This window comes from Arvicanthis niloticus, chromosome 24 (genome assembly GCF_011762505.2).
Source record: "Arvicanthis niloticus isolate mArvNil1 chromosome 24, mArvNil1.pat.X, whole genome shotgun sequence".
In the NCBI taxonomy this organism is placed as follows: Eukaryota; Metazoa; Chordata; class Mammalia; order Rodentia; family Muridae; genus Arvicanthis; species Arvicanthis niloticus.
The window spans coordinates 15,441,368-15,468,137 of record NC_133432.1 but is presented as its reverse complement, the minus strand read 5'-3'; the positions used below and the strand labels follow the sequence as shown (position 1 = coordinate 15,468,137).

The 26,770-nt window shown below is 47.8% G+C and overlaps 1 protein-coding gene across 3 annotated transcripts; it reads left to right on the top strand.

The window, feature by feature from the left end:
* Positions 1-19: 19 nt before the first annotated feature.
* Positions 20-26,680, top strand: Ccdc92 (coiled-coil domain containing 92). 3 transcript variants are annotated; one of them, XM_076922926.1, is made up of 4 exons: positions 20-460; positions 22,069-22,215; positions 22,689-22,730; positions 25,390-26,680. In XM_076922926.1, exons 2-4 carry the CDS (start codon positions 22,086-22,088, stop codon positions 26,145-26,147), a joined length of 930 nt encoding a protein of 309 aa, XP_076779041.1. In that variant the 5' UTR covers positions 20-460; positions 22,069-22,085; the 3' UTR covers positions 26,148-26,680. The 3 variants fall into 3 exon arrangements, with proteins under 3 accessions (XP_076779041.1, XP_076779042.1, XP_076779043.1); XM_076922927.1 differs by lacking the exon at positions 20-460 and adding an exon at positions 521-724; XM_076922928.1 differs by lacking the exon at positions 20-460 and adding an exon at positions 14,471-14,544.
* Positions 26,681-26,770: the final 90 nt, after the last annotated feature.

Below are 26,770 nucleotides of genomic sequence, written 5' to 3'. Positions count from 1 at the left end.
CGCAGTGCGGCCGCACCTGAGCAGTGCGCTTGCGTGTTACTAACATCCCTCCTTTTTTTTTTTTTTTTTTTTTTTTTCCCTCCCTCATCCTCGCCCTCGCCTTCGCCCTGCCGCAGCCGCAGGGAGTGGGGCGTCGTCCCCTCTCCCCTCCGCAGGGAGAGTATCGATCCGCTCCGGCCCTGCCCCCCTCACTAGCAGACCGCCGCCGCGTCGGCGCCACACGGTCTCCTCGGACATCCTCGGGTGCGAGGACTAGCGGGGCAGCCAACGGCTCCCGGCGTGCACCGCGGCGAGCGCTCTGAGAGAGCGGACGGGATGCGCTGGCCGGGCGGTGTCTCTTGAGTCTCCGCGCCCCGCGGCAGGGCCGCCGCGTACCCGGCTCCGACCGTCCCTGCTCATGGGCCGCGGGTCACCGCGAGGAGCAGGCGGAGCGCCGCAGCCGCCCGAGGGACCGTGGCAGGTGAGGCGCGCACCTGCGCAGATCGAGAATCCTTGAGGTTCGCTCGCGGGGCTTGGAGCCAGGCTGCGCACCGGCGCGGCGGGGGGAGGCGCGGCGCAACGGCTGCAACCGCCGGCTCCGGCCGGGTACGAGCCGCATTGCAGGTTCGGGGCAGCGCCCCGGGGTCCGGCCCCAAGCCGGCGGGATGCTGCGGGTGTCAGCCGCCCGCCCGCGTCACACCTGCCGCTTCCCGGACCTGCAGCCCTGGCGACCGGGTGGCTCCGCGTAAGTACTCTGCCCTGAGCTCCCGGGACCCGCGGAGACTAACGCTGGCCACGCTCGCAGGTAGCCGGCCCCCGTTCTGGGTTGCGGTTCCCTCGGGTTCGACCCGGCCCTGTGGGCTAATGTCAAGCCTCAAGTACCTTTAGCTGCCACGGTCTAGTCCACTGATGACAAGTGTGGTACCCGGGGAGAAAAAAAAAAAAAATGGGACCGTGCTCTGTGACAGGTGGCACCGATCGGTTTCATAACAAAGTACAGGCTTGCAGACACCTTTAGGAGTGTTAAAGCAGCCGGGCGTGATGGCGCACGCCTTTAAATTTCAGCTCTCGGGAGACAGAAGCAGGTGGATCTCCGAGTTAGAGGATCGCCTGTACTACATAGCGAATTCCAGACAAGCCCAAGGCTACATGGTGAGACCCTGTGTCAAAGAAAGAAAAAAAGAAAGGAAGGAACGTTAGTTAAAATCAGGATCACAGACTACAAACTAAGTTTGAAATTCATTTAAATAGCATTGGTGTTATTTTATTTGCACAGCCAAGAATTCCCTGGCATTCTATCGCCACTGAATTGTAAGGATTTTCAGATGCTTGCATTCCAAGTGACTTTCACCTCCAGTTTTTCCGTGTTTTCCCTTTGGCTAACTGTTCACCAAAATGGCTGAATATTCTAATATGTTTGGAAGAAAGGCTTTAAGACCTGGCTTCCTTACTTTGTATGTGTATACATATATACCATTACTGAAAAGCCGTAAAGTTTGGATTGCTCCCCTGTAGCATAATGAATCAGTTTTGTTTAGATTTTTTTCTGTTTGGCTTTGAAGTGTGGAAGAATGAATGCAGGGATCTACTGAGCTCTAGCCCCAGCCCTGGTTTAGCTATATTTAAAGTATAGAACAATGATTTTCATGGACCAGAATTTTCCTGTTAACACACTTAAACATCTCAAATCGGTGTTTTAGAAATTAGACATTTTTTTTTTTTAAACGTTGACTCTTTTCAAAGAAGCACATGAATCCTTTGTTTAGAACAGCTCACTCATTCTGGGTTCTTAACTCTCATCTGTCCTATGTTGGAAAATCGATTTTAACCTCATTATCTAATTGTCAGGATGTGTTTGCAGCAGGACTGACATTAATTATGATGTCGATGCTTTTAAGAAATACTTGTAAAGCATTATCTAATATTTCTGGCAAGAAGATACGCAGAGCTTTTTTTTCTATCCAAAAACAAGGTCAGCCATAAATAGATCCTAATGCATACTGGGTGACACATTTATTAACTAAGATTAACTATCTCCTGAACTTCATATACTCTGAAGGCAGTGGTGAGGCACCCTGCAGTGCTGAACATAGGGAAGCTGCTGCAAGTGCAAGTTCCAGACCAGCTAGGTAGGCTCTGATGTTTCATCCCGCAGAAGCATTTGGCAGGGAAAGACAGACCTGTGTCCTAATGGTCTTCAGACATTTGAAGGTCTGCCATGCAGGAGGAATTTTATTGCTTTAGAGTAATTCCGAGCAAGGAAGAGAACACTGAGTACTTAGAGAGAGACAGCGTCCCTGGTGGTGATGTAAAGCAGAATTAGGATGGAAACTTCAGCAGTAAAAAGAAGGGGCTGCTCTGCCCTCTGGCTCCCTCCCAGTGCAGCATGAATGGAGACTCAGGGCTGGAAGGGCTGGCCGCCTCTGATAGAGGGTCTCCAAGGGTTCTGGTGGCTACTGGATTCCAGGACTTTGTTTCCCTCCTAGCTCTGTGGGGTTTGTTGTTATGTGTTCTGCTGCCAGCTTCTACAGCTGTAGGCATGTTGACATCCCCAGACACATACTTGAATTCTGGGAAGATAGTAACTGGCTTATTTGTTTGGTGTCAGAGCTAACTTGAACCCCATTTTGCATGGTTTTGGGGGCTTAGAGATAATAAAGTGCTCCCATGGTTAGCGTGATGTTTGAAATGTATTAGATATGTCTTCTGCTGGCTTTTCTGTAATAACCATCTAGTCAAGATAATTGCCTTTTCTAGGAAGGAAGTAGGAAGACATTCTTGCTAAAAATGAGGTAGTGCCAATTTTCTGAGAGTCAGCAAGTTGTAAAGGTGTGCTTTCCTGAGCTGAGGACATTACAGATGGTAAAGACCTGGCTTTTGTGCTTGCTCAGCATTTTAACTTCTATTTATTTCATTATTCAAATATGAATCAAGTTTCAAAGCAAAACAGTCAAGTCATACCTACCTAATGTAGTTGTCTTCAGTGTTTTCTGGATGGTTTCCAAGTCTGTATCCAGGAAGTAAAACCTGTAAAGTAGGATCACTGTGAAATGAAGAGGGGACACAAAGGGCTGTCTTAGTTAGGGTTTCCATTGCTGTGATGAGATAGCATGACCAAGAGCAATGTGGGGAGGAAAGGGTTTATTTCACTCACAGTTCTATAGAACAGTTCTCATCAAAACCAGTGAGGGCAAGAATTCAAGCAGGACAGGAACCTGGAGGCAGGAGCCTCCAGCCATGCAGAAGCCATGGAGGAGTGCTGCACTCTGGCTTGCTTCCCCAGGCTTGCTCAGCCTGCTTACTTATAGAACCCAGGACTAGCAGCCCAGGGGTGGCCCTACCTACTGGGCCCTCCTAAATCAATCACTAATTAAGAAAATGCCCTACAGGCCTGCCAAAAGCCCGGATTTTATGGAGGCAGTTTCTCAGTTGAGGCTCTCTTCTTTCTAATGACTCTAGCTTGTGTCAAATTGACATAAAACTAGACAGTACAGGGGTTTTGTGATTTGAAGTACATATTTGTGGTATGCCAATCTTGATAAACTGATTAACAATGGGAATAACTTTGTTACTAGTAGACTAGTGACCAGACTCCCTAGTATGTACATTATTTGGGGTTAGCACTCTGGACTATGGCCAATGAACAGAGCAGGTTCCTGGGAGCCCAAAGGACTGAAGTGTAGCAGAATGGTCATGAAGCCAATGGAATTAGACTTTGGATCCTCTGGAACTGGAGTTCTGGATGGTTGTGAGCCACCATGCCATCGTCAGCAAGAGCAGCAAATGTTAACAGAGTATGGGGGCATAAGCCTTTAGTCCCAGAACCTGGGAGGTGGATCTTTGACTGCGTGGGACCCGTGTTGTGGTATTCTTTCCTAGGCCATTGTAGTGGGCTGTTGCCTTCTCGTTTGCTGAGTTGTTAGCGTTTGTGAGCCTGGAAGTCCATTTTCATATTGATACTATACATCTGCTCCTACACATTGCAGTTCCCAGGGGCCTGACCATCTGAAGGTTGCACATTTTACCCAGAAGTGAAGAATTACACTGAAAAGTGCCATCCATCTTTGATATCATGTGGGGACGCATAAGACACTGGCTTCCCAAGAGACAGTTTCATTGTCTCTGTTGTGCACTCTGGGAGTGCTAATGGGTTCTAACCTGACTTTTCTAGTGATGAAGTAAGAAGCTAAGCTCATGCTGTACTCTGATATCAAAGAAGCTTTTTTTGAACTCTCTCCAGCCATCACATACATCACCTCAAGCAGAAGGCACAGGGGTAGTTTTCCTCTCTGACTAGTGACGAGATAACAGATCCACAGTGAGAGGCACTAAAGCCTTTTACTTTGATAGGAAGGATAAAGAAAGATGCTGTTAATTTTATGTCCTTTTAGACAAGATTGGTAGTCAAGATCACCAATATTGCCTGTCCTTTCCAAGCTGTGTCGGTGTGTCTTTCTTAGTATGTCATCTTTATTTTTTGGTGGGAAGTCTGTGACCAGATCAGAAATCCCCAGAAGCTGAGCACAGCGTCTTTCAGCCATGAAGACACTTGCTTGTGAACCTGCCTGTTGCTCTGGGCAAGAAGAGGTGATCCTTTGGCCAAGGAGTAGATCCTGTTGGGCCCTTGAGAACAACTCTTAAAAGTAAGCATACTTCCCATGAATAACGTGGTCGAGGACTGGCTGGATAGTTTAGCAGTACCTGGGCAATACTTTGAAGAAACTGAGTTCAGGCACTTGCTGCCTAAATCTATACAGTAGAGCCAGTTCCTCCAAATCACCGTCCGACCTCCACACACCCACCACATTGTGTGTACATACCCCAAATACATAAATGTAAAACAAAATCTCAAGTAGTTGAGGCTGGTTTTTGATAGTTTATCTTGGTATAAAGGCTATGGTATTGGAGTCCAGCAAAGAGAACACCAAGGCTAGACCTCACTGATAGGAGCAAAGAGATTTGCTTTTAAAGGAGTGAGACAGTAAGACAGAAAAAGAGAGCCAGAGCAGGACCTTCTTAGGTAGGAATGGTCTTTGTGGGTGCTTTTGTGTTTCCTCCGTGGTTGAGACTCAGAGCAGCTCTGCATGCCACTAACTGGCTCTAGAACATCATGTGAGCTTTGCCCACAGCTTTGGGGGTCCACATATTCTACCTGCAGAGCTGTGAAGTGAGGACTTGGACTGCTGTCTTACTGTCCCTAGCCACATGGGCATTTCAGACAGTAGTAAACTTCACTGATGCCATCAGCATGGCTTCTGGTGACAGAAAACAAGTTTATCACACACATACTACTCTGTAGCTGAAGGAGTGGCTGGAGGTCTCACAGCTGCCCAGCTGTTTCTGCAAAAGCTCTAGATTTTGTTGTTGTTGTTGTTGTTGTTTTTTTTTTTTTTTTTTTTTTTTTTTTTCGAGACAGGGTTTCTCTGTATAGCCTCGGCTGTCCTGGAACTCACTCTGTAGCTCTAGATTTTTTAATTGTTGAAGTTCCTGTGCGCAATCCAAAAATGGGGCATCAAGAGACCTGAGTCCTGTCTCTGCAAAATACTGTCAGGGCACTGCACACAGTCCCACTTTAAACTATCAGTCCAGTTTTGGGAGACAGTGAAGGTATGAGAAACACAAAGTTGTACTCCAGTCATATGTGTGCTTCTGAATCAACACACAGTGTGCTAGGTCCAGGAATAGAATATTTTTCAGGATTTTGGCAGTCACATGTCAGCCTTTCCAGGTAGGTATCATCTGATGAATGAAATGACTAGAGCATCCATGTGACAACCACTCCTGTTTGAGTGACCTGATCTAAATATGTTTATAAACACCCCCCCCCCATAAGCTACTGTTGTTTCCTAATGGCTTCCTACAGCGTGAACCATATGAACAGAGTGACTCATATAGACAGCACTGTTGCTAAGCTGGGAGGCTTGGAGACCCGCCTCTATCCAATTCTCTCTGCATCCCTCCTTGTTTGCATCCAGGCAGTGGATGCAAAGAAACATCCTTTTGTCACTTCCAAGGGCCTTTTGGGAAATACCAGTGGTTATCTGGCTGCAAAGGTTCCTACATGAAGCCTGGCCTGAGAATGGTACAACATGGAGAGAGCTGGTCAGCTTAAGAAGAACACCTTGACTGCTCTTGCCAAGCAAGAAGGTTCATAAAACAGATGAGAGGTAGTGTGAGACCTATCTTGATTGTGGGTCCTGAGGCCCACAATCAAGAAGACCCCACCCTCATCCCAATGCTCTACTGTCAGTATGATAGTGTTTAGTGGGTTTGTTTTTGTTTTTTGTTTTTGTTTTTGTTTTGTTTTTTTACTGTATTGTGATCCTCACATATAGTTGCTCTGTATGAAGCTGTCTGCTTAAGTGGCAATGTATTATACAGGGTTTGCATTTATAGTTTTTAAGTGTTCTGAACATATCTGGTGCCCATAATATATTGATTGAACCATCCTCAGTGGGCTTAAAAAGCAAGTGTTCAGAACTGTCCAGCTGTTACCCACAAAGACAGGTATGGGATTTTAATCTCTTTGTAAGTCTTTAGGTAAATGCATATTGTTTCCTAATTATTTCAGTATAGCACTAGTCCATAAGGAATTAAGAATTTTAGAAAGCAAAGTACCAAAAAATTCATGTAATTATTGATATTTTATCACTGGCAGAGAAACATGACACCTGAATATATTTCTCAGCCAATAGAATAACTTTATAGTTGCCATATTATATGTCTAAGATTTTTTTAAAAGGCTTATGAAGAGGCTACATCTTTACTCTGAAAAGAGGGTATGTATCGTTTAGCCTTGTGAGAAAATTCTTTCAAATGAATTAGTATGTGCTGAGACGTTTGGCCTCCTCTACATCTACACTCTGAGCTGTACAAGGGCCATCTTAATGTTTGGCCCTTTGCATATTCCAAATGGTGACCCAGTTCCTGGCATTAATAAGACTAAGGAAAAATGATTTATTGGGCTGGCAAAATGGCTGAGTTGGTAAAGGTGCCTGTTGCCAAACCTGCAACCTAAGTTCCATCTCCAAACCTAAATGATGGAAGGAGAGAACCAACTCCCACAGGATGTCCTCTGACTACCATACTGGACTGTGACATTCAAGTACTCATGAGAAAGAGTGAATGTTAAAAAGATAAAAGAAAAGTTGCTTATGGAAAGAGTGAACTGTAAAACTTTCTATTGCCACCCACAGAGGGAATGCTGAACTCTCAAGATAACACATCAAAAGAATTCCTTTAAGAGCCTCAAGAAACATAGTGTCTTTGTAACATCTTCTATGTTACATTGGAATGTTTTTATTCTTCTGCTTAATATAAGGAGTTGTGGGTCTGTTGTTTGATGGTTTTTGTTTTGCTGTGCTTGGTCTGGAATACAGGGTCTCAGGTCTGCTGGGCAAGTGCTCTACCACTGAGCTACATCCTCAGCTCTTGTAGTATTTATTATTTTTGGAGATAGTCTTCAGTTGTCCAGACCAGCCTAGAACATTTGATAGCCCAGGAAAGCCTCCAACTTCTGATTCTCATGCCGCACCCTCCAAAGATTACAGTCTTTGTAAGGTAGCAGTCTTCTTGAACACAGAATTTCCTGTGCTGACTTAATGTTAAAGCCTTTATACAATATCCCCTGGAGTTGACCCGTGTCAGCTCTGTATAGACTTCAGAGTGTCCACAGAATTTTTTTAGACATGTATCTTTCATAACTACAATATAGAGATGCCTTGTTTGCAGGGCTTAAGTTCTCTTAAGTTATCTCAGTGTTTAGACAAGAAAACCAAAATCTTTTTGCCAAGAACTAAGAAGGAACACTCACAGTCACAAGCATTCACATATAAATGTGAAGTTTATCAGTGAGCCTAGGTGAACAAGGAGGTGTCTTTTGAGTTGACCCAGCATAGAGAAGGCAGAATGGAGCCTTCTGTGGACCTCTTACCAGGGGTGGAAGATTCACAGCAAATTTATACAGGATCATTCTGAGTGCTTGTTGCAAGATGGCTGCCCTTTTTCTCCAAGGTCAGTAGCTCTCTACAATGAGAAAAAGACCATGCCTGGCCAGGTATTGTCCCTCCTGTGAGCTCTATATGCCCTCACATGCTGGCCAAACCCAAGAGGAGCAGCAGAAGAGGGCCTTGCCTCAGGGCAGAGCTGCTCCACCTCAGCTCCTGCAGTTCTTATTGAGGGCTGCGTGATTCTTTGCTATGGGGCTTCCTAACTGCAGGGGCACCCCCTCACCAGATACAGTGACTCACATGGTTCCAGAAGTGGTGCCTAAGAGCAACAGCTCCTCTGCAGCTCCTGGTCAAGCCACTGAGTACACGTTCTGCGTGCTCTTTAATTCTGAGTACTTCCAGCTGCTGTTCATCCACAAAGAAACAGTGGCTCTGCAGACTGTCTTAATAGCTCATGCCATTGGAGACTCTGAGCTAGGACGAGCTTACATAAGCAGGCCAGCCCTTGGCAGGTATCATGTGCCGAGTCCTCTGCCTCCCCACAGTGTCTCACATGGCTGTCCTTCCTCTTCCCTACTGCCCTAGTTCTATAGATCTCTCTCGGCCATAGCACCAGTTGTGCATTTAAACAGGCAAAGGATCTAAATGACAAAGGAGTTGGCACCATGGCCTGATATCTATAAAGAACAAACCTGAGCCCCTCCTCCAGCTAGCCAGCAAGCCACAGACTACTTGTCAGAGAGAGGTCACTTTGCACTGTCACCTTGTACTTACATTGTCATTTAAGACAGTCAGAAAAAATATTTTGAGGACCTTAAAAATCCTAAAAACCCCAGAAATTTTAGGATTTCTGGGATGCATTGTAAAGACTTCTGTTGAATCTGAAGCCTGAGTGTTTAAAACACTCAGTGGAAAGTAACAGAGCAGCACATTTTCACAGTGTTCTGCACCAGCTCACAAGCAGGCTGCATCTGTAGGGCAAACACCTCTTGTTCTAAGCTGATTTTTTCATGTGAGTAGCTGCATCCCTCAAATCCGAGCTGTTGAACTGTTAACACCAAGCAAAAACATCTGTCTGTACCTAAGCTACTCACAACTTCGGCTATGCAGTAGGGAAGGAGAAAGGAACTTTGAAAGAAGGAACACTGACTAGTAGTGTTTTGTCACTGCAGTGAGTGCTGGCTGTGTTTGTGCTGGTGGCATTTCCAAAGTGGGAGTACAGCACTATAGTATGTCAGGAATGTGAACTTCAAAGTCAGAGTGGTTCAGAATGAATCCCACCCCTGCCGCCTGCTGCTAACTGCAGCTTTTTGCTGGTCACACTATTATAAAGCCTCATTCTTGTTTCCCTCCCCAGAATTACTTCCTCTTCCCCAGTCTGCCCACCCATTAGTGCTCAACTCAGCCCCAGCCTTTCCAGAAGGGAAGCTTTGTCCTTGTAGGCACTATGCACCCAGCAGCCAGTTAGGGCCCGGTGCCACCTGCTATTATACGAAGTGCCAGGAATGCTGTGATAATTGAGGCCCCACCCATACCCTCCAGGGACCTTCTCTGCCTGGAGGAGAGACAGGTGCACTGAAGGTGCCTCCCTGGCCTCCCTTCCCCTGGCTCCTGTGTTTAGTACTTCCATCTCAGGAGGTTATAATTAGAGATTGTTTCTGGTCTTTCTTACCAAGTGATTGTAAGCATGGAATGAAGTTGGAGTATACTGGCTTGATTGCTAAGTACATAATCAAAAGGACTGATCAGCCAGCTAGTGCAATAGGCCTTGTAAATGTCAAGATATATTTAAGTGGGGTGTGGTGGTAGCACACGTTTAGCTTCAGCACTCAGAAAGCTGCGGCGGGAGGGTGGTAGGTTTGAGGTCAGCCTGGGATATGTAGCATGTTCAAGGCTAGTCAAGGTTGTAGAATGGAACACTATCAGAATAAGTTTTAAATTAATTTACTGATGATACTAAGCTTCTGGCTATTAAGGTAACTTGTGAGGCTCAAGGGATCCCCAGACTGGTATTCATAGAACACTGTCCGTATGTACTGTCTGTCTGTATCTACAGAAATTCTTACCTTGTCTCGGGGTAATCCTGATGCCTGGCCAGCTTGAGAAGCTCACATGTAATATTCCTACAAAGCCATGAGTGAGTTTTCTGCCAATAGTGGTCACTCTCATGGGTGACCCCAGAGAGTAGTTACCCTGAGTGCTACCTGGAGAGAGAAGAGGAGGATGAAGAAGTAGCAGAAGGGGCCGGGCAGTGGTGGTACACTTTAATCCCAGCACTTGGGAGGCAGAGGTAGGTGGATTTCTGAGTTCGAGGTCAGCCTGGTCTACAGGGCTACACAGAGAAACCCTGTCTTAAAAAAAAAAAAAAAAAAAAAAAAAAAAAAAGAAAGAAAGAAAGAAAGAAAGAAAAAGAGAAAAAGGAAAAAGAAAGAAAGAGAAGTAGCAGAAGGGTCTAGGCAGGGCCACTGTCTTACATGCTCTTGGCCACTGCTGTCCCAGCAGCCACTTGTGTCTAGGAAGTTCTCCGTGTGAGTAGAAGTTCTGGGTTGACTCCTCTGGGGTCTGGGGATCCTACCTCCCAGGGTAAACTCTGCCTCAGGTTCCTCAAGGCCTAGTTACTCCAGCAGCACCTTGTGATAGAGATCTTGGGCACTGACTTCTGGCTTACACAGCCCATTTAGCGATGCATCTACCTGCATTCCAGACCTGTTTTCTTGAGGAGACTGTGCATCCAAAGGAACCTGTAACTGGTCTTTGTGGGTTCTTCCTTTTCCCACCCTTTATCCCTCTAGTTTCACCCCTATTACTAGATAGGGAAGAAAGGAGGATAGAGGGGAGAGATGTAGAGATCCCTGAATCTAACTTCGTTCCTTTTATTTGTTCTTTAAGCATGACTACTATCAGACCACATCTGAACAATCACCAACCACCAGAGCCCTAGCAGTCATATTCCCTCTATACCCTCTGAAAAGTTCCCAGACTTCCAAACATCACACCGTTGGCAGAACCTATCTACAGCTGGCAAAACCATGCCTCTTCTAGAGTATGAGGCAAAGCGCAGCTGCTGTGTCTGCTACTTCGAAGCGGCCCCACATCCCCATACCTGGGATTAAAACGAAAACACTTTCTTACAATATTTCTGTCTTTTTTTAAAAAACCAAAATTCTAAAATTGTCACTGTGTTTCCCCCTTGTGTTTTAAGCCATGAATTGTACTGTGTGCAGTAGTAAATCAGAGACATTTTCAGTGAAGTAAGTGCTTTTCAGGTCAGTGGCCAAGGGTTTCAGGGGACCTCTCCTGCTCAAGACTAGTCTTTATCCTGCAGTAGCATGCATTAAATCTCCAATGCCAAGTGAAGGTTTTCAGTCTGTATGTTAGTTACTCCTTGGCTGAAACAGTTCATACTGTTGCTGCAAGGACCCTGAGCCAGGCCCCCAGGGCCGTTTTCCCACACTTAAGAAATTACCTTGAATATCTCTTTTGGATCTGTATTCCTGAACCCAATGGCACCTTTGCCTTATTAAATACATACCTCAGGAAGCCTAGGTGCTCTTTCTGTTTAAGATTTAGGAAAATCATTGCCCTTTGAAAGTTTTTCTGGAACTAAATGCTATATTTCTCTAAGTTAAGGCACTAGGCATTTTGAGATTCTGAGGCTTTTGCACGGTCACAGTCTCTTTGCAAATGACCGTATATTCCACAATTGAAGCTCCAGGCATTTTGATATCAGAGACCTCTAGCTATAGCTTGACCTATAGCATGGTACACATTAGAACCAATATTGCTCATAGCCTGTATCCATTTGTCCATAGACATTGCTGGTGCTGTTAATGGTCTGATAACTTTTTTACATTTGGTATTCAAATTTTCAAATGCCAAGGTCTCTATCAACACTTGGCTTGCATCTGGGCCTGATGAGGCTTTGTTCACTGCTGAGACTAATCTTTGTTAAAACAAACAGACAAAAACAGTGAAGGCTTCTCCAGAGCCATGCATAATCTTTATAAATGAGGACTTTTTCCCTTGGGCTCTTCAACTTTGTCCCAAGCTCTGAAAGCCATTAAGTGACATTATTCTGTAGTAGCGTCATCAAATTGAATCTGTTCTTGTCTATCAGAGTACTGCCCTTCACCCAGTAACTGATCTTTTACTATATTCATTCCCCTTGCTCTGTTTCGCTGTATTCATATTTCAGTATTTGCAGCCTCTTCCCTCCACCACACTAACCATTGCAGCTGCGGACCAGCCTCAAATATAGCTCTCGCCAATCCCTTCCAGTCTTGAGGAATAATTCTATTTTGCCTAGCCCAGTTTTTTCGAATTTGTTTCACATAAGGTGAGTGTATCCCATATGAAATCATGGCATCTTTAAAATGCCTTAGATCTAGCATTTCTATAGGATGCCATCCTATCTCCTTATGACCTTGTTCCATACCAGTAGAAGGCATCCGCTATACAACCACTGGGAAAGCTGGCGGGGATCTCAGAACAGGCTGCCTCCTCCCACTCTGGAGGTTGGTTTTGAGATTAAACCCTTCTCTAGAAACAAGCTGTTTCATCAGATTGTCCTCCTACTTTTTCAGCTTTTCTCTGATCCGACTGCCATCCAGCTCAGTTTTTTTCCTCTTTTCTTCTCTGAGAAAGTCCTGCTCTCTCGCTCACTGCCACTGAGCCTGTGTGTTCTCTTTGCTGTGCTCCTCACTTTGCAAGAGCGTTCATCTCCACCCACAGCCTGTCTTGTTGCCTCACCAGCTCTGCAACCCTCTCAGAAAAGAGAGAGCAGAGTGACCCCTTTGTTTTCCCATATCAGCCAATTTTTGTTTCTCAGGCCTCCATTTCCAACCAAAAAAATGTTCAACTGTTTAGCCATTTTTTTTTCCAACCTTTTTTGAAACAATATACTAAAGAGAAAACAGAAACACAGAAAATCACATCTAGGAGCAAAGTGGGGAATATCCTGGGAGTAGCAGCCTCAATAAAATCTTTTGCCAGCCTCTTAAAAAAATACCATTCCTTCATTCCTTGCCATTTCCTCTCTGGGATTTGAAATCAGATTTCCCATTTTTATACATAATTTTTGAGGTACCACTTATAGTCTCCCTTTTCTACTTTGTAGGTTCTTTTCCCCTCCTTTTATCTCCCCAGTTTCACCCCCTATCACTAGATAGGAAAGAAAGGAGAGATGGAGAGAGAGAGAAACAAAGATCCCTGAATCTCATTTCTTTCCTTTTGTTTTTTTCTTTGAGCACGACCACTAACAAATCACATCCAATCCCCCTGAACAACCACCAACCACCTCCCCAGCCTCCTGGGGGCCTAGCATTTCTATACCTTCTGAAAAGGGTCCCAGACTTCCAAATGTAATGCAGTCTCAGAAACTCTGTGCAGCTGGCACACCATGCCTCTGCTAGAACAGGATGCAAATTATAGCTGTTGCAAAGCAGCCTCAGACCCCACACCTGGGATTAAAAGAAAAACACTTATATTTGTGTTTTTTTTTTTTCTTTAAAGAAACCAAAATTCCAAAATTGTCACTGCAGGGACCACCCCTTATCCAAATGTGAGTGCCAAGAGTGGTTTTAAATAGCAGATCTGAAAGTGTGAGCTAACCAGAATAAGAGGAACATGGGAATAAGTCCATAATGCATGCCTCTTGTGACCACAGGCTTCCCAGACAGGCTGTATATCAGGTTTCCAGGCCCTAATTGCCAGCTTCTGATCACATCTTTACAGCCCCAACGTCAGGCTGTGCACTCTTTTCGAAGGAAATGGATGTCAGTGGCTGGAGACTTATTGATGGGCTTGTGTTTTATGATGGATAATGTCATCGAGGTACAGGAAGGTGGAGCATGCGGGTAGAGGAGGCACCAGGGGCTCTTGTCGCTCTCTGCCTGTCTTGGGGGCACTAAAGTGTGGTTGTTGTAAAACTTGCTTCCAATGAACTCTTGTCTGCTTGGGGGAAGTAATGACAGTTCTAGCCATCCAGATGATGTTAGGGGAGCACACTGTCTCCTCCTTAGTGGTGTTCAGTGATGTCTTTCTCAGGAGAGACCACTTTATCATTTCTTCTGACTGTAAAGTGATGTTTGGGAATACTGAAATGGAATGAAAAAATATTTACTTTGATTTTATGTGTATGGGTGTTTTGATTGCATGAATGTCTGCTTATCACAAGTGGGCAAGGCCCAGGTAGGCCAGCTAAGGGTGTCAGATCCCCGATAATGAGAATCACAGACATTTGTGAACCACCATGTGGGTGCTGTGAATTGAACCCAGATGCTATGGAAGAGCAACCAATGCTCTTAACTGCTGAGCCAGCTCTTCAGCCTGAAATTTTTAAGAAATGAAAAATCACCCATAATCCACTATCTAGAAAGTAATGCTTTCATACTCTTGTGTACATTCTTGGACATGTTGTCAGGAAGCACGGTTGCCTTTTGACTTACACATTCAAATGTAAAACTGCTGATCCAACTTTGAACACGAGCTTTTCAGCTTAACCCATCACAGGCATATGACATTAATTTTTCATCTTTCCACAGTGCAGCTGTGCCTGAGCCCTCCTGACCAAGCACTCAGAGTCCTTTGTATGGTGGGTGTTGTGGAAAAGTGAGAGGTTGGTTGATTGGTTTCTTCTATTGGCTTTTTGAAACATATCTAAGAAAACATGTCTACTGTATAGGTAGAGTGAGCACCAGTAAGACATCAATCACTACATAAAGTTTTCAGTTTTGAAGACTCCGGCATCAGCTTGTTTATTGCTTTGACACAGTAACCCAGCCATTCTGCTTGATCTTATAGCTGAACGTTTCCTTTTGTCCTGTTAGGTTACACAGGGCTGCAGCTCAGACTCATGACACCTGTTTTTAAAAACAAACCAAAACCAAAACAACAACAAAAAATCCCTAGGCTGGAGGCTGGAGAGATGGCCCAAGCAGTTTAGATAGCGCCCGTGTTGCGATCGAATATGACCCAGGTTTGATTCCCAGAACGTTGTGGCAATTCACAACTGTTCATAAATCCAGTTCCAAGTGATCCAAAGCTGCCTTCTGACTTTTGAGGGTGCCAGGCACACATGTGGTGGACAGCTGAGCAGGCAGACCTACAAGCCCACAGGCAGTAGAACTTTCTTTCACTTCTTCCTCTGAACCAATCTATGGTACTCTACCAATGGCTGAAAATAGCCCGAGGCTAAGTAGCTGGGCTCCCCTAGGTCTGCGTTATATCCTGAAGGGAGGCTGTTGAGATGTATGTATATAGCCATATATACATGATAGGTAAAACATTCATGTGTGAAAAAATTAAAGAACAAAACTAAAAACCTATTCCAGTTCTTTACGTGAGGTTAATTTCATGTGTATGAATGTTTTGCCTGCATGTATGTCTATGAACTATGTGGCTGCCTGGTTCCAGAGAAAGTCAAAAAAAGGCATTGAATCTCATGGAGGCAGTTGTGAGCCACCATTTGGATGTCAGGAACTGAACCCTGGTCTTCTGCAAGAACAAGTGCTATTTACCCCAAGCCATTTCTCCAGGTCAGGTCACCCTAATTCTTTAAGATGACCTTCTCTCTCTTTAAAAAATTAATTGCATCTCTGCTTTCAATATTTAGTGCTATAACTTTGTTCCTCTTTAACAAGATATTTCTGGAGTCTTGTCAAATGCTTGCTTTCCTGCAGCTAATGCTCTTTTTCTTGCAGCCCTAGCTCTTTGGGGTTTTCAGATGACTTGCTCATTGAATTTCCCAAGTGCCTGTGCGGGCAGGAACAGGAGGTTCCCATAGCTTAGAGCAATTCACTCATCTAGGTTACTGTGAATTCAGAGTTGTGTCTGTGTTATCTTCATACATGATAAAGTTGCATTTTAAAAATTGGGGGGTACACACGTGTCATTGTGCCACATGTGCAAACATACTACAGCATGCATGTGAAGGTCAAAGGACAACTCGCAGGAGTCAGTTCTTTCTTTTCACCGTACCGGTTCTAGAGATGGAACTCAGGTTGTCAGACTCAGCAGTAGACACTTTCTAGCTGCTGAGCCGTCTCAACAGCCTCCCTTCAGGATATAACGCAGACCTAGGGGAGCCCGGCTACTTAGCCTCGGGCTATTTTTAGCCATTGGTAGAGTACTATAGATTGGTTCAGAGAAGAAGTAGGTCTGCCTGCTCAGCTGTCCATCTTTATTGGCTTCCTTGGATTAGCCCCTCTCCAGTGGAGACGGAGTGTGAAGGCTGCTAAGAAGTATGTCTCTGTACTTCTATGTTTTCTTTGGAAGCAACTAGAATTTCCTAGCTCATTCTCATAGTGTTCAGGAAATATTCTATACAAGCAAGTAAACAGCTCAGAAGTAAATTTGTAGAGCCAGGAACCAGTATTTACATAGCAGTAGGTCATAGACTTTCATCAACCATTTATTGTATGCCAGGCACCAAAGCCAGTGCACTTAGTACTGAGGAGGCTGTGGCAAAGATCAGGTCCTAGCTGTATGACCTCACTTCCACCCCAGACTCAGTCCCACCCCTCTCAGATTTGTCCCCCTTGTCCTTTTTGATCTCACTGTGTTCCGCTGATCGTTTCTGGGCCTGAATTTCTTCATGTGGAGACAGTTTGCTGGCCAGCTAGTTGGAGACTTCTCCCTGGTGTCATCTGAACCCACACATCCACCTAGAAATGCCTGTTGTACCTTCCTTCCTGGCCATTCCTTTTCCTGATGGACATACATAAGCTTCAGAACACCAGAACAGTACAGAAAGTTCCTACAAAAAGCTCTGGTGGTTCTTAAACCATAACACTGAAATGCTGTGTAGTACCCATTAAGATAGGTCTTATTAAAATAAGGGAGACAGTATATCCATCCTTCCTGGAGAAAGAACCCACTGTGAATGAGCCATAACTAACTAATGAATAGAGTCAAGAATAGCTCGGCTCTAACCAGTTCTCAGTCACCACTAGGCACAGTTCTCAACAATTCTGAAATCATTCCATGGCTGTGTGAACCAGGCTGAGAAACACTCCCACCCCAAGATACTCATTTCTCTTCATCTGCTAAAAATGTAGCTGCTTTAAAATATCTCCCAGGCTGTTGAGACTTTATGGGATGAGGTCATGTTCAGATCAGTGCTGCTACAGTGCTTTTTGATTAATGTGAGGTAACTTAGGAGCAGCCTTTCTACTCAGCTCCATGGCGGAGCAGGATAAAATTATCTGAAATATGTACGTAAAAAATGCATGAGTTCTTTGGAGAAGGAAGAAAGAGGGCAGAAGCGGGGGTTGCCCAGAGTGGTCCAGACAGGGGTTACAGGGTATGCAAAGGCCCCTGTGTTACAGGGTGTGGCAGATAGAAGAGGGGCAAAGGATATTGTGATGATCAGGAAAGCACACTGAGAACCTGAGGAGACAAGGCTGGGGAGGGGCAGCCTGGCAGACTGGCCAGAGTATTAGATGCTTGGCATGAAAAATGTAGGCCAGATGAGTGTATGCACAGAAGGGGTGCTGTCTGAGGATGTATTTTGGAAAGGGGAATATCTGGACCTGGCTGTGGGTCCCACCACCCCCTGTAAAGATAACCAAATGGTGTCTGGCAGCTTATGGCTGAGCAGACTTTTGACCCAGGACACCTTGTGCTGAGTCAGTCCCCAGGGCTGTTGTCAGTCTGGCTGTGGAACAAAGAGGGTGAGTCCAAATCTGGCCCTTAGCCCATCCTGCTGGTATCCAGGGTACGAGGACACATACTGAGGGTGAGATTCCTGATAGTTTTTCTGAAACAGCCTTGCTTTGCAAAGGTGCTGGTGGGGCCTAGGAGGCTGGGCCTTTCCCACCTTTTTATTTTAAAAGCAGGGCTGGTTCCTGATTGTCTGCTGCTTACTAGGCTGTATCTGACCTCCAGAACTGTCATCCACTCTCCTGGAGCTCAGTTGTATCAGGTTTGTTTTGTCTGCGTGCACCTGATTCCCTTTGTTTCAGAGGTTGGATGTATATACAGTATTTACCTTCCTGTGTACATGTCCCTCTGCCCAGCCTTGAAGGCTATGGTTGCAAACACTGAGGCTGAGGGTAACTGCCAGGTCCAGGTACATTTCTTGGCTTATTGTTTTGATGAGCACATCCTTTGTCCTGAAAAGAGGGCTGTCAGAGCAGATGACAGAGTGTTAGTGCCCTCACCCCCACCTGGGAATCAGGATAAGACAGGCTGTTTGTTCATGCTGGCAAGGGTCCTCAGCCACCAAGGCCTTCATTAGTATATTATCCCCAGGAATGGTGGGAAGTTTCCTGTGAGCTACCTCACCTGGGTCTCTATGACCCTCTGCAGAAGCACAATGACTTTCCCTGATGTGTTTGCTGAATGCAGAGGGGACAGGGTGAACTAATGCTGTTCTGTGGCATACTAACCACAGCAAGTGTCTGAATGCCTCACCCTTCCAGTCAGTCAAGGTAACCTTGTTAAGGGACACCCATTCCCACTGCCGCAGCTGTCTAGAGAGAAAGACCATAGGTCTGCATGCAGTGACTGGGATTGGGCCAGGCCCTGGTAATGATAGTGACCCTATCTACAACTGGTGCCCAGCCCCTGCTGCCTGTTCTTGAGCAAAGAACTGTGAAATTACGGATAACTCTCAGCAAGGCACAGAAACATTTGGATCACCCTAGGGCAAAGGCCACAGTTGAGAGCTGTGACCAGGGTGGTACCTTTACCACACAGAAGGGCAGTATTGACAGGATGCTCAGAGGAGCTAGCCTGGGACCCATTAGTCATCTGCAGAAAACCCAAGATGACTTAATCCATTACACCAACCAGTTCCAGACCCAGCAGTGTACTCTTTCTCTTATGTCTGACTCGTCAAGTTGCTTGGGGACAAGCTCCATGTCCTGCACATCATCTCTAATAATGGCCTGGTGTAAGTAGCTCAGGAGAAAAGTATTATTGTCTTAAGCTATGCAGCGCTTTCCCCCAGGGATTCAGTAGCACTGTCCAGCTGGTGAAAATGTCACTTAGCCATCTAGACACAGTTCTTCAGCCCCATGTGCGAATGCCTTGCTCTGAAGGGTTAAGAGTCCTGTGTCTGCTCTCCCACAGGCATGGCCCCTTGGGGAGATGGGACACAGGAGTTGACTGTGCTTACCCCACCTGTTGCTAGGATGGGTATCAGGCCATAGGGAAGGCTCAGGACACCGCTCTGAGAGTGGGGAAGTGCAGTCTGAGGTATAGGACGGCCAGAGCTGGCTCGGGTCCCCGGGGCTTGCAACGAGGCTGGAACTGTGGGGTTCCCAGGCTCTTGGACACCCAGGCACCACTGGAAGTCTTGGAAGATCTAAGAACAGAATTTGGGCCCATGGGCTGGATCTGGCCTGGGGCCGGAGGGGCAGGGGGGAGAAGGGGGGTGGACTGCCGCTGGTCCTTTGGGGAGAGTCCTTGGCTTGAGCTTGGTGACAGTGTGGCTGAGAGCACAGAGAGGCCTTCTACAGGAGCTTAGACAGAGGCTCTGTAGGCAAAGGCCTTCTCCATGGCTCCCCACAGTGGGACTCAATGAAGAAAGACAGTCTGTGGTTTTAAGGCATTTATTGTTATGGCAGAAAGCAGATGTGTAAAACCATACTCCACTTCTCAGGATGGGTCTGAAATTAAATACCTTTTGCAGGGAGGAATGTCTGGGAAGGAAAGTTTATTGGCTAAGCCCTCCAGGCCTTTAGGTACCTCATTAAAATGGAGACCTATCTTGAGCCTACATGACCACAGGTCATGTCCTTTACAAGTGGAGGGGCTTTTGGCTTTGCCCTTACGTGACTGATGGCCACAAATCTATGGGAGTCTGTGGCTAGTGACAGGGGCCTGGTGCCTAGGAACAGGCAAAGCACCTACCATCCCTTCAGGGTCTCTGGGGCTTCTAGCCTTTGCTCAACCAGGCTACCCTTCATGGTCCTATATTGCTACATAGACCTGTCTGTACAGGTGGATCTCCTCTTTGTGCCTCTTAAAAGAATCCCAGAGGAGGGACATAAGAGGATGTAGACAGTCAGGACTACCACGTGGCTTCTCCTGTTGTCAGAGTACAGTCATATGCTGGACCCTGCAAGCCTCCCAGGTGATACACTGCACTCCTTGCAGCCCTGGCTTTGCTGTAGGGTAAGAACTGTGGCAGGAAGACCACCGTGAATTCCTGAGTCCAAGGCAGTCCAAATGGGAGCAGTTCCTTAAACTGTACTTAAATAAATTTCAAATAAAACTTATCTACCACACAGGAATTGGGACAGGGTGGCCACGGAGGGCCCAGTATAGATATAAAAGCAAGTATCTGGCTCCCTGTGTAGATATCGGAGCTGCACATGATGTCTTAAAGTTTAGACTGTTATAGTACATAGTTTCTCTGGGCATGGGTGACATGTGAATTACAGACTGGAGGAGGAAGCCCCTGCCAGTATGGGCCTTGGTACTTGTAGATCACCATTGGTGTTTACCACGATCTCTTAGGTGCAGGCACTGGGCTGGGCTTAGGTTGAGGCAGGGGAACAGGCTGTGCAAGGACGAAGGTAAGAGACACATACTCACAAACCCATATCTGACAGTTCTCTAGGACAGTGGCTAGCGATGTGAGGCACATAGCCTTATCGGAGGCTAGGCTTGAAAAGCAGTAGAGTTTAGGTTGAGACCTCAGGGATCCTGGGAAGGCAGATAGAGTGGGGTGCAGAAGGCGGTCTGCCATTAGAAGACATGGATAGGCTGTGAGGGAAGCTGCACTACAGCTGCACTGGGGCTCCAAAGAGGCCAGGGAGAGGGGCAGGAGCAGACTCAGGCTGGGCAGAACAATGGGAGCCTAGCCCCCCCCCCCCCCAACCTCCCCAGCTACTGTGTGGAGCCTGAGAAAGAAGAGGAAGGGAACAGAGGCAGTCTACCCACATGAAAGGAAGATGGCACAGGCCAGACAGGACATTAAGAATGGCCTTGAGACTTTGCAGATTAAGGCATCTTGTCAGGACTCTTGCCTCCCGGCCACCATGGGAGGTCCCCGGACTTCAAGTCAGTCAGGTTGAGCAAGAATAGCTTGAGTGAAAGAGATAGTAGTCATGCCTGGGAGGCTTAGACATAGAGAGTGCAGGCCCAGGGGCTGCTCTTCACGTGTCACCCTCATTTTGCATTGGTTGACTGGCTCCTCTGTTATGGCCAGGGCCCCCTTCCAAGGCCATACACTTGGCACATAGTACTGGGGTCTTAAGAGTTGCAGGCTTACCTTGCCCTGTGGCTGGTTGCTGAGGGTGACTTAGCTAGTGGCTTCTGCAGATACAGCTTACCAGCTCATGCCCTCCAGACCAAGGTCCAGTCTTTCTCTTGACCTTTCTCCCTAACTCAGATTTCCTGTTTTCTGTCACCTTAGTTCTGCTAGGATGTTTACTTAGCCCCGTCAGTTATTTTTTTATATTTCTATAATCCTTCTGTATTATTTTCAGCTCTCCTGCAGGCAGAGCTGGGTAGAGCCTCAGCTGCCTCAGCTGATGATATGAGTGAAAGCACAGCCTGAAATGCCAGTGGGAACAGTTCTTAGTGCTGAACACACCTCCTGAAGTGATAGCAGTGTCTGTGCTGTTGCCCCACAAGCACACACAGAGCAGATGGCATGGGCACACTGGCAGCTCTTAAGCACTGGGACTTCTGCAGGGAGGGCTCTCCAACATGGCCCCTGGGAAAGGCGCTGAGAGCTGTAGAGACTAGTCTGCATTCTGTCCTAAGTGTTTCTCAGTGCTGTGCCAGGTGTCTTGACTTCACATTACTCGTTAGAGTTGAAGGTAGGGCCAGTCACATAAGTCAGGACACATGGGAAGGTAGCACCTAAAATTGAGGGTCCTGAATTTGAAGAAACCCTACCCTATACCTGCTGATTCTTCCACCCACCTCAGACCTGCTTCCTTTCTAGGAATGAGAAGCAGCCTGGTGTCCTGTATTGGGTGCCTCTCCTGCCCTCAGCTGGTTCTCACATAGATCTGGCATGTGAGAGATGAGTTAAGGGCCTGCACCTCAGCAATCAGAAGGGGTTCCTGGAGCCCCAGGACCTCACCTGCTCCCCTTACATTTTTGTCATATGTACCCAGAGCCCTACCTCCTCTCAACCCTCATGCTCTAAACAGTGACCAGAGTTTTATGTTTCCTGCAGGTCACCTGGATGTCAGCATGGCAGCCACAAACCTGGAGAACCAGCTGCACAGTGCGCAGAAGAACCTGCTCTTCCTCCAGCGGGAACATGCCAGCACACTCAAGGGGCTCCATGCTGAGATCCGGCGGCTGCAGCAGCATTGCACAGGTGGGTACAGCCTGATGCCTGCTGAGGCGGAGCACCGTGATGATGTGGAGTCGGGTCAGCGGCTGCACCAGGCCACTCCCCAAGCTGATATGTCCACGTGATTAATCCTTTGTGGCCTACACACCTGCAAGGGACAACACTCCACACAGTGTCAGGGAAGCACTGAGCACACAGCTGCCAGCCTTGCCCTAGAACAGCAGGTGCCTGCGGTGGTGCTTGGCCACAGTGCAGTCTGCAGTTCATGAGGCAGCTGCTCACTGACTTTGTACTGTTGGGTTATAGTCAGGGAAGATAAGGCACACGTCCTCCCCCAGCCTTGATAGGAACATAGACCTCTGGTGTTTATTACATTGATCTCTGGAACTGCCACCCCTGCTTCTACAGGGTAAAACTCACTCACTGGGATTTGGTGCTTGTTTTCAGACCTGACGGGAGTGCACCTTGATAATCAATGTGTCATGTTTGCTTTGTAGATCTAACATATGAGCTGACACTCAAAAGTTTCGAACTAACAGGTAAGAACTCCTCCCCAGATGTGGTTGTATCTTGTTTTCTTTGTAATCTATTCCCTCTGGTCACGTGCTTAGGGTCCCTTCTGCAATGACACTGGTTGCCCTGAGCAAAGACAAAGGAGTTTAGAGCCCAAAGTCACCGAAGGCTGGAGTGGCCCGTGGCTTTTTCACTTCCCATTGCCTAGAATGTCTATTATGTTTTTCCAGAATTTTCTAAGTTTTCTACCATGAATGTATATCCTTCCATGATCCAGAAATAAACTTCAGTGTGACTCGAGCCAGAATGGAAAAAATTGAGAACAAGGCAGAAGGCCCCTACATGGCTTTTGGGCCAAGGCTGTGCTAAACTCTGGAGCCATGTGCTCCATAATAGGAAGGACAGAGGCCCTTATTCATGGCCCAGAGTGTATCTGGACTGCAACCTAGATACACTTCCCTAGTGAGACCCATGGGGGGGGGCAAAACAGTGGCAGCCAGAAAAATGACAGAGACAAGGTCTTCCAGGAGCTCTGAGCCTGTGAGAATGGCCTGTTCTTAGCACAAGGATGGCTCTGAGGATGGAGAACATGTGTCCGGAGGAGACCTTTCCTCTAACTAAGCTTTACCAGGGCAGTGTGCTCTGTGAGAGTCCAGTCCTTGTCAAAGTCTCAGTATCAGTGAGCATTTGTGACTCTGGCCCGTCCCCTGGGCACACCTGTCATGGCTTGTCTGGGTGGGTGCAGAGGGCCCTTGGAACAGGAGCCTGCCGGCAGAAGTCTCTAAGGTCTATACCATCCCCACCCACCCACTCCTCGCGCGCGCGCGCGCGCGCACACACACACACAGAGAGAGAGAGAGAGAGAGAGAGAGAGAGAGAGAGAGAGAGAGAGAGAACGAACAACAGAGGCCTTGGGGAGGAGCTGCCCATACTGTAGGAGCCAGAGCCACACACCACCCACTTTTGCCATGACTAGTCTGCACCAGTTCTCAAGCCCCCTCAGTACCCTTTTAGGATACACTCAGTAGCATATGGTTTTTGTCAAAGGTACATAAGGTGTAGGTATATATGGTGCTGTCTCAGCAGAGGGAGCTGTTTGAAAAGCCTCTGGGTGGTTTTATGGGGCCATGTACACTTCCCTGGAGTGAAGCTGTGCACATCAGACACCAGCTCGGAAGGCAGGTTAGAAAGAATCCTGAGTCTCTCCCCTAAAGGCGGTGATACCTGTGGTCAGGAGAGGGGCCTGGGGTCTATACACCTGAGTACACAGTGACACACAGGCTCAAGCAGGCCTGCTCCATAGTGGAGAGCAGTTGATGGCCACCTCTCATGGGGAGCAGAGAACCATGGACTAGAGATATGTGTAGATGACCAGGGGTACCAGAGCCTCCCAAGTAGTACCTGCCAGATCTGGGCCAAGACTGTACCTGAGAACAGACAGCAGGTTAGGCAGGTCGTTTTCAGGGAAGGGCAGTGTTTGCCCAAGCCTCTTAGGGATGGGAGGTTAACAGAGCACCTACCTTACTAAGGAGCCCTGGGTTTCATGTCCTCTGATGATGTCTGCAATGGCTCTGAACCGTGACTGCCAAGTACCGTGTCCTTCAACACCAAGGAGTCTGCTCTACTGTCTCAGGCCCACCATCCCTTTAGTACTCCCTGAGGACACAGTGTGTGTGTGTCTGGGATGCAGTCAGTGGCCCGAGATTATAGACCTGCCATGCTTGTAGGTCGTGCTGACTGCTGCGTGGGGTTCATCACTCTACTTCAGAAGTGAGTACTACTGTAGGGTTTTTTGTTGTTGTTGTTGTTGTTAAAACCACAAGACTCATACAAGATATAATACTGCATCATTTCTAGTGCTACCATTTGCTGATTTAGCCTCTCTTTACACACACACACACACACACACACACACACACACGTCTCTGTTCACCTGCAGTGAGCTTGTACTGTGCACTTGTCCTTGGGTGTCTAGTAGCTCAGAGTCTACGTGAGGCTGCTGGCTTAGGTAGGTGGGGAATGCCAAGACACACCAGGTTTGGGAGCCACAGGACTCGAGAGGTACAGTATGCTCCCGGCACCACAGGCACAGCAGGGCTATCTGCAGATCTTGGATGCACAGATGTGGAGTTAAATCAACTCTAGTGGTCACAACCCAGAAGAAACAAGGAGGATCTGGGTTCTTGTGGGTGCAGAAGGCGTGGGACAGATGGACTGTCAGGTTGTTAGGCCTGGGGGGGGGGTGACAGTACCCAGTGGGACATGAGGCCAGACAGGTCAGAGAGGAAAGTAGGCTGCCAGCGAGAAAGCATAGAGGGAAAGTTCTAGTTTGGGGCAACTGGGAGAATAAAGGCGGCAGAAGAGCAGGGTGTAGGCTGAGGGACGTGTCTGATGCCCTTCACTTGTAGAGCTGGCACTCCAGAGACGCTGACTCCAGCTGACGCTCACGCTGTTTTAACTTCAGCACCTTCAGATTCTGGAGACGTTCTTTTACGCAGTAAGCCAGGGAACCAAGAGCTGGGAGGGGCCTCAGAGACCCCCTGATCCGCCTTTAGTGGGAGCAGGGCCTGCAGGCCATCCTGCACCCCGCCTACCATAGGGCTTCTCGTCAGGGCCCTCCACACAGGCCGTGAGCATCTCCTTCCTCTCCTAGACTCTGACCTGGCACCTGACTTGTTCCTGCAGGAGACGGCTCTTCCAGAACGACGGAGCTGAAGAGGCGCTGTGAAGAGCTGGAAGCCCAGCTGAAGGCCAAAGAGGAGGAAAACCGCAAGCTGCTGCAAGAGCTGGAGCAGAAGAATGCTGCCATCGCCGTGCTGGAGAACACGGTCCGGGAGAGAGAGAAGAAATACCTGGAGGAGCTGAAGGTGAAGAGCCACAAGCTGAGCATGCTGTCGGGCGAGCTGGAGCAGCGCGCCAGCACCGTGGCCTACCTCACCTCACAGCTGCATGCGGCCAAGAAGAAGTTGCTGAGCTCCAGTGGCACCTCGGATGCCAGCCCGGCAGGCAGTCCTGCACTGGCCAGCTACAAGCCCACACCCCCCAAGGACAAGCTGCCTGAGACACCCCGCCGCCGCATGAAGAAGAGCCTGTCAGCCCCACTGCACCCTGAGTTTGAGGAGGTCTACAGGTTTGGAGCCGAGAGCCGCAAACTCCTCCTCCGGGAGCCTGTGGATGCCATGCCCGACCCCACCCCGTTCCTGCTGGCCCGGGAGTCTGCTGAGGTCCAGCTCAAGGAGCGGCCTCTTGTCATCCCTCCCATCGCCTCAGACCGTGGCGCCAGTGGGCAGCACAGCCCAGCCCGAGACAAGCCACACAAGACGCACGTTGGGGTGGCTCACCGCATTCATCATGGCCAGCCTGAGGGAGAGACGAGGGCCGTGGACCAGGTGAACACAGGGAAGGTGGTGCGGAAGCACTCAGGGACAGACCGAACTGTGTGAAGCCTGCGGCCTGCCACCGCAGTCTTCCACGCACTGTGAGCGCCACAGGGAACCTCGCCCGCATCTTCCTCGCCTACCCATGCCAAATGTCTCCTCCTGTCGAAGCCTGGCTTCTGGCTCCATAGTGACACAATGCTACGATGGTGTCCCCGCTGAAGATATTTACTGGCACTGTGGCCAACGCCTGCATGCCAATAGCTTGCTTCCAGCCCCACGCCATGAGATCTCAGCGCACTCTTAGATGCGGCCATGGCTGAATCACTACGCCACACAGAATCAGAATCGCCTGAAGTCAAAGCAAAATAAGGAGTTCTCCCTCCCCAGATCCAGGGCAGCCTATGAGAGCAGAGCAGCGGCCTCTGCTCCCTCCCGGAGACTCCTGCCCTGCAGAGCCCCTTTACCAAGCAGCTGTGTCTCACGGTCTTAGCAAGATGGCCTCAACCCTGATGTCCCAACCTGATTGTGTGTTGATAATTTTTTTGTTAGTTTCATCCAAATGTTCAGGATCCAACAAATGTTATTTTCTAACCCGCCCTCCTTCTCCTCTGCGTCTTTTTGAAGCACCGTGGGACTGTGGAGGAGGTGGTGGGGAGGACTAAGTGGGTGGGGTGGGAACACAGGCT